This window comes from Cajanus cajan, chromosome 5 (genome assembly GCF_000230855.2).
Source record: "Cajanus cajan strain Asha chromosome 5, NIPB_CcT2T_4, whole genome shotgun sequence".
NCBI classification, from domain to species: domain Eukaryota; kingdom Viridiplantae; phylum Streptophyta; class Magnoliopsida; order Fabales; family Fabaceae; genus Cajanus; species Cajanus cajan.
The window spans coordinates 67,797,801-67,803,963 of record NC_138521.1 but is presented as its reverse complement, the minus strand read 5'-3'; the positions used below and the strand labels follow the sequence as shown (position 1 = coordinate 67,803,963).

Sequence of the window (6,163 nt, the reverse complement as noted above, 5' to 3'; positions counted from 1 at the left end):
TTTTTTTTTATTGCAATATAATAATGAGATTTATGTCACTACGTTATTACTTTTTTTCAACAGATCCTATCAAAATTAAAATTAAATTTTGAATGATAATTCTATTTTAAATTTTAATGTTGAATCAAAATTTATTATTTTAAAAATCTTGTCTATAAATCTTATGTTGTCTTAAAATATTTAATATCATTGAAAAAGTTAACTTTTTTATACACTTTTAAAGAATCATCTTTTTAATTAGGATTTCAATAAATTTTAAAATATTTTTTATTATAAAAATATTGATGTATTTAATGAAGACTTTTTTTAATACAATTAAGATAATCATGACTCTTTTTTTTATAAATATATCAAAATCTGATGATATTCAATTATAATTATAATAATGATAATTTTTTTATGAATTTAATGGTATTCAATTAAAAAAAATTTCACTTAAAAGTATTCTATTGGTATTCAAAATTATAGAAATCTCAAAAAAGATTGTTTTGAAAAATGAATTTTATAAGAGTTTTTTTAGTAAAATTTACATGTTTTTGAATAATGTGACTTTTTAATATAGCAATGAAAATAATAAATTGTTAATAAAAAATCTTATTCTATGTTATAATAAAGAGAAACTCCTTTTTTAGTGTTTTATTAAATTATTTTATCCTTTAATTACTCTTTTAAGATATTCTCTTGTTACTTTAGTTAAGTTGATCTCTTCCAAAGAAAATGCTAGTACAATGCTTTTTCGGTTCATCCAGATTAAAATACCATTCTATCAGAGATTATTAAGAACTCAAGTTATATATCTCCAATTTATTAGTTAAGAATTTTCCTTCAAGAAATTCTCGAGATTCTTTTTTTTTTTTTAATCAATTATATCTCAATAGTATGCATGAGCGTTACTGCGTGAGGATGTTCCACCAAGTAAAAAATCCATGAGAAAAATAAAAGAAATAACTATGCAAAAGGCTAATTTTATTAATTAGTTCTAGTAAACCAGTCACAATACTCTAACTATGTTCCTAACCACTATTTATTATCTGAGCAAAATAGCAAAAGTCCTAGCAAACTGCCTCCACCGCAAGTCTCTTAGCAATATTTCCACAAGCCGTTGCACCAAATGTCTTCTCTGAAACATCAATTGAACATGCAACCTTGCCAACGCATGCCTACATAATGAAATATTAAGTTATTAACTCAAACATTTATCATGTTTAATAGTAATCTTGCAAGAAAATATACAAACACAAAGAAAATGTTACGTACTTTTTGCACGATGGACAACACATCCTTCTTGCTTTCGCAACTGCCCTTGGTGAATGCTCCACAAACTCCTTTTGGATCACCAAAACTTGCAAACTTAATAGCAGAGATTTTACGACCTTGGCAAGACAACTCCAAAGTCTTGTTCTCGTGTGCATTTCCACATGCAGTTCCAACAACAACGGTTTGGAAATTCACTAGTGATGGGTTTCCACCCAACTCAGCAAACAAAACCAAAGTATTTGCACCATCTTTAAGATAAGAGCGAGGTACATGGTACCTAATAAACAATTTAAAACATTAGTACTATGTCATTATAACATAAACAATAATTGACCATGAAAATGATATATAAATGCGTGTAACATATGCAAAACCAACCATCTCTGTGTGGGTTTCCCACAATTGGAAACACATTTTGAGTCGGTATATTCTCCACGATAATCACAAGGCTCATCACTACAACCATTTTCCATAGCATTGTAACTAGGCCAGATGCGTCCAATGTTTTGACCATTCACCCAAGCATAGCCTTTGCTCATTCCTTGCAAATCCACAACAACAGGGTCTGACCCCAGAGGAGATTTGAAAGTAGTCTTCCAATTATAACACACGTTAATTAGTTTTTAACTTGTAAAGAAAAGATCATCACAATTCACACAACATCATTCAAAGAAAATATTAAAACGAAGATTAATTAATTAATTACCTTGTACCAAGTGAACAACCTGTTTGTGGGTAACTGCTCAGTTTCCCATTTGTTATGAGAAGCATAGGGTGAGTTCTCACTGAACAATTCGTGGTCCCAACCATGCAACCCTACCTTGTACGACCATTTGTGTTTGGATAAATCCTTAAGGATGGTCTCGTCACCTTTTACACTCACCAACTCAATAGGCCCAACAAGACCAGAATGCCATGTATCATAGTGTGGCCCATAGTTCTATTCCACAAAATAACCATATATAAAATATATTAATCAGTAAAATTGGAACAAAAATTATTATTATATATATGCAAAATCATAGACAAGTACCTGAAGTCCAACGGTGACACTAAGCAAGCTTAAAGTATTCTTTCCTGGCTTCAACTTAATCTTTGTCTCGAATATATCGCTGCGAATCCCATATGTGGCCCAATGGGAGCCTATTCATCAAAAACAAGTGGAAGTCTTTTTATTGAAACTGACATTAATTATTATAGTGAATATAATGTTGATTTAGCATATGATTCTAAAATATTACCAATATGTTCTCCGTTGACGAATGCATGAATTACATGGCCAGTGCCTTTAATCCTAAGAGTCATATTTTCACTCCAAACTGGATCATCTTGCTTGACTTGAAGTCTGTTATCATAAAAGAAAAATGATCAACCGAACCAATTAAGAGAAACAAAGGAATTTATTAGAAACATGAAGACTTAAGTTGGTGTGTGATTACGTACGTTGTCATGTACCAAAGATAGTCACTATCATCGTTAGCCTTGTCTTTTTGGTCAATAAGTCTGTCTGCAGAGACATTACTTTTCCCATGAAGAGCAAGATCAATGTTCTCTGACCTCCAAGTCCACTTCAAAGCTTTTGGCTCAGCTTCTGCCTTGCTATTTTCTTTAACCATTATAGAGGTTTGGACATTCACCTGATTCAGAAAATATAAGGTTAACAATTAGTAATAGAATCATTGATCATATAGTATCAATGCAAGAAAAACACAAATTTTCTATGGATTTAAATCTTTTAAAAATATAAGAATTTATTTACAAAAATTGACGATCATATATATGATTAAGATTTTAGATTTTATGGCAAAGGAGGTTACCTTAGCTGTGTTATGCGCTTCATGCTTGCAATCAGGAAGAAGACTAACTGACCATGCTGGAACTGTGTATTTCTTTCCTCTAAATGTTAGAGTGGCATCAGTGGTGGTGTTGGTGTTGCTCAAGAAGCAGCTTGATGATCCATTTGAGGCAAAAATGGTGGCCTATATTTAAGAGTATATTAATTATTATAACTTATGAACTATACTTTTTTTTTAAAAAATAACTGTGTTTTTAACATTCACATTCACCTTAACGGAGTTGCCAAAATCAGTCTCGGTGACGTTGCCATTTGTAAGAGTTTCCTCCATTGACTTCAAAACACTATGAAGTTCTTTGAGGTGACCCCATTTTGGTTGGGCAATGTTGCCTGCAAATTAATAATAATAATAATAAGAATAATAATAATAATGATAAAAGAATAAAATACCAAAATGTTTATCCACGAAAGGTTAGTATCCAATGGAAAAAAAAAACTAGTTATTTAAATAAATTCAAATACCATATTCATCGAGAGGAGCATCATAATCATATGTAGTGGTAATGTATGGACCACCGGCTGTCCTACCGAAGTTAGTACCACCATGATACTAAACCAAAAATCATACACATATACAAAGAAATACGTTATCATCTTAGTAAGGATTTATTAACTAGGGTCAGAAACAATGAAGCACGGTGATTAATAAATAGAAATGTGCACTGTTTATACCATATAATAATTTTGGAATGTGCCTCCGGTTTGGTAAAATCTAGCCACTGCATAAGCAACATCTTCAGCGGTTCTGTGTGGATCTCTGCCACCCCAGTTCTTAAACCTAAAAATCACCCAAAAAACAAAGCAAAATATAAAATTTAACAATACAATCATGAAGCTAAAACTGATTAATTTTGAATACGTGTTAGAAATATTATACGTACCAGCCTACCCAATTTTCGGTCCACATTTTAGGGCTGTTGGGATTGTTGGGTTCAAAGTTGTCACAATACCAACCATTGCAAGTATTGATCTAAGATGAAAATGTAAAATTATCAGCTTCAAATATTAATGAAATAACAATCATATAATTAAGTTAAAATATAAAAACACATACCATTGGCTGAGGAGCATTGGATTGCTGGCACATGATCCATGGAACACCAACGTCGAAAGCCTCGGCCATGTTTGCGCACCAATCTATGTAAGCCTTTCCAGCATCTCCGTAATGTGACATCACATTACCATATTCATTTTCGATCTAAAATTATTGACCAATTTGTTAGTAAACAAATTAAAAATAATAATAATCAAATTTAATGGAAATATTGATAAGGAGATGAAAAGGAAAATAAAAATAAAAAAGATTACCTGAGTGATAATTATGGGACCACCTTGAGAAGCAAAAAGTTTCTCCTTTTTCACCATATCCACGATTAAAGTAGTGAAATTTTGCATTTCATTCTTAATTCCAAATTAAAACAAATGTGAGTAATAATGTACTTTGGATAAAGTTATAAAAAGAAAAAGAAAAAAAAACAACAATACAATACAGTTATTAATTAAGAAAAATATAAACATTACCATGTACACTTTGTTGGCAGTCCGAATCTCCACATCAGGTAGATTGTGAACCCAAACAGGAATGCCACTAAAAGTAACCACAAAAAGCAATTGAAATTTTAATAAAGTTATCCATGATAAAAACATTGTACCATACATTAAAATAAAAAGATGATTAAATAATGTACCCATAATTCCATTCAGCACAAACATATGGACCAATGCGAAGAACACCATAAAGTCCAGCCTCTTGAATGGTCTTAAGAAATCTGATAAGATCATTATTTCCAGAAAAATCATACACACGACGAGAAGGTTCATGAGCATTCCAGAAAACATATGTTTCAATTGCATCTAATCCTCCTTCTTTGGCTTTTTTGATCAAGTCGGGCCACATCTATGATTAAATTGACAAAAATTAGTCTCAACAATGTAACATGAAAAAAAAAATAAAATGAAATGAGTAATTACCTCAGGGGTGCTTCTAGGATAATGGATTGATCCAGATATGAGAACTCTACGTTTACCATCAATTTTGATGGCCCTTCCATCATGAGTGACTTCAACAGCATTAGTGGAAATGAAGGAAAAGCCAAGAATGAAAAAACAAACAGCCAAAGAGAAGAAGTTCTTTGCAGTAGCCATAGTGGCTTAGAGAAGTAGAAAAGTGGCTCAGTGAAGAAGCTATCCACAGTGCATTTATTTATAGGGAGAGTAGTGCAGTTCAAAATGGTTGGTTTCATCTGTCATCTATATCCATTAACAATAAGATATATATTGTTCTGTTGAGAATCTCTCCATTCTTTAGGAAACAAAAGAATCTTCATCTTATACAGAATTGTATAACAAAAGCTATCCTTTCATTCTGTTATTTTGTGTGTTTCTGCTGAATCAAAACAAACCTATCCTTTAATCTACTTAATTTCAAATTGTACAACAGCTACTTCCAAACAAAAAAATATCATGCCGATTCATAAAACTACATATCACCGTGTACAGTTATACTCTCTTTTTGGACTTCTATATTTTGTAACAATTAATTATATCATATATACTCAAAAAATTATCACGCCAACTCAAAAACTGCATACGACACATATTTTCAACATGTAATCATATATTTCAAACAATTAATTAATTTTCAATGAAAAAATTAACTAATATTTTTGTTTTTTTATAGTATATGATAAATATTTATCTATAATCTATAACAATATATAAAAGATATACAGAATTTTTTTCTATAGTCAATTTTATCCCTTAATATTATAGTTATCTCTTTTTATCATTCTATTTATTTAATTAACTACAAAAATGGCATTAACTTAAACTAAATTTTAGTTTTCACTCACTTTATACCGTATCATTCTAAATAATGAATTAATCACCTATACATTGTTAGTGTAAAAAATTTTTACACTGACAACCAATCAGATTTGTTAATAGTATCATATCATTTGCTCATTTAAATAATTTAAAATAAAAAAGACAGTATTAACAGATCTGATTGGTTGTCAGTGTAAAAAAAACTTTACACTGGTAGATAATTAA

General features: G+C 30.4%; 1 protein-coding gene across 1 annotated transcript; it reads right to left on the bottom strand.

Moving 5' to 3' along the window:
- Window positions 1-949: 949 nt before the first annotated feature.
- Window positions 950-5,308, bottom strand: LOC109808595 (beta-galactosidase 15). The gene is made up of 17 exons (XM_083075794.1): window positions 5,084-5,308; window positions 4,801-5,009; window positions 4,634-4,700; window positions 4,421-4,513; window positions 4,167-4,310; window positions 3,994-4,082; window positions 3,785-3,890; window positions 3,575-3,662; window positions 3,324-3,442; window positions 3,075-3,236; window positions 2,701-2,894; window positions 2,499-2,602; window positions 2,291-2,400; window positions 1,964-2,197; window positions 1,636-1,850; window positions 1,258-1,534; window positions 950-1,160 (listed from the first exon to the last, which is right to left on the bottom strand). The coding sequence occupies exons 1-17, from the start codon at window positions 5,255-5,257 to the stop codon at window positions 1,053-1,055; spliced, it is 2,493 nt and encodes an 830-aa protein (XP_082931920.1). The 5' UTR covers window positions 5,258-5,308; the 3' UTR covers window positions 950-1,052.
- Between the last annotated feature and the right edge of the window lie 855 nt (window positions 5,309-6,163).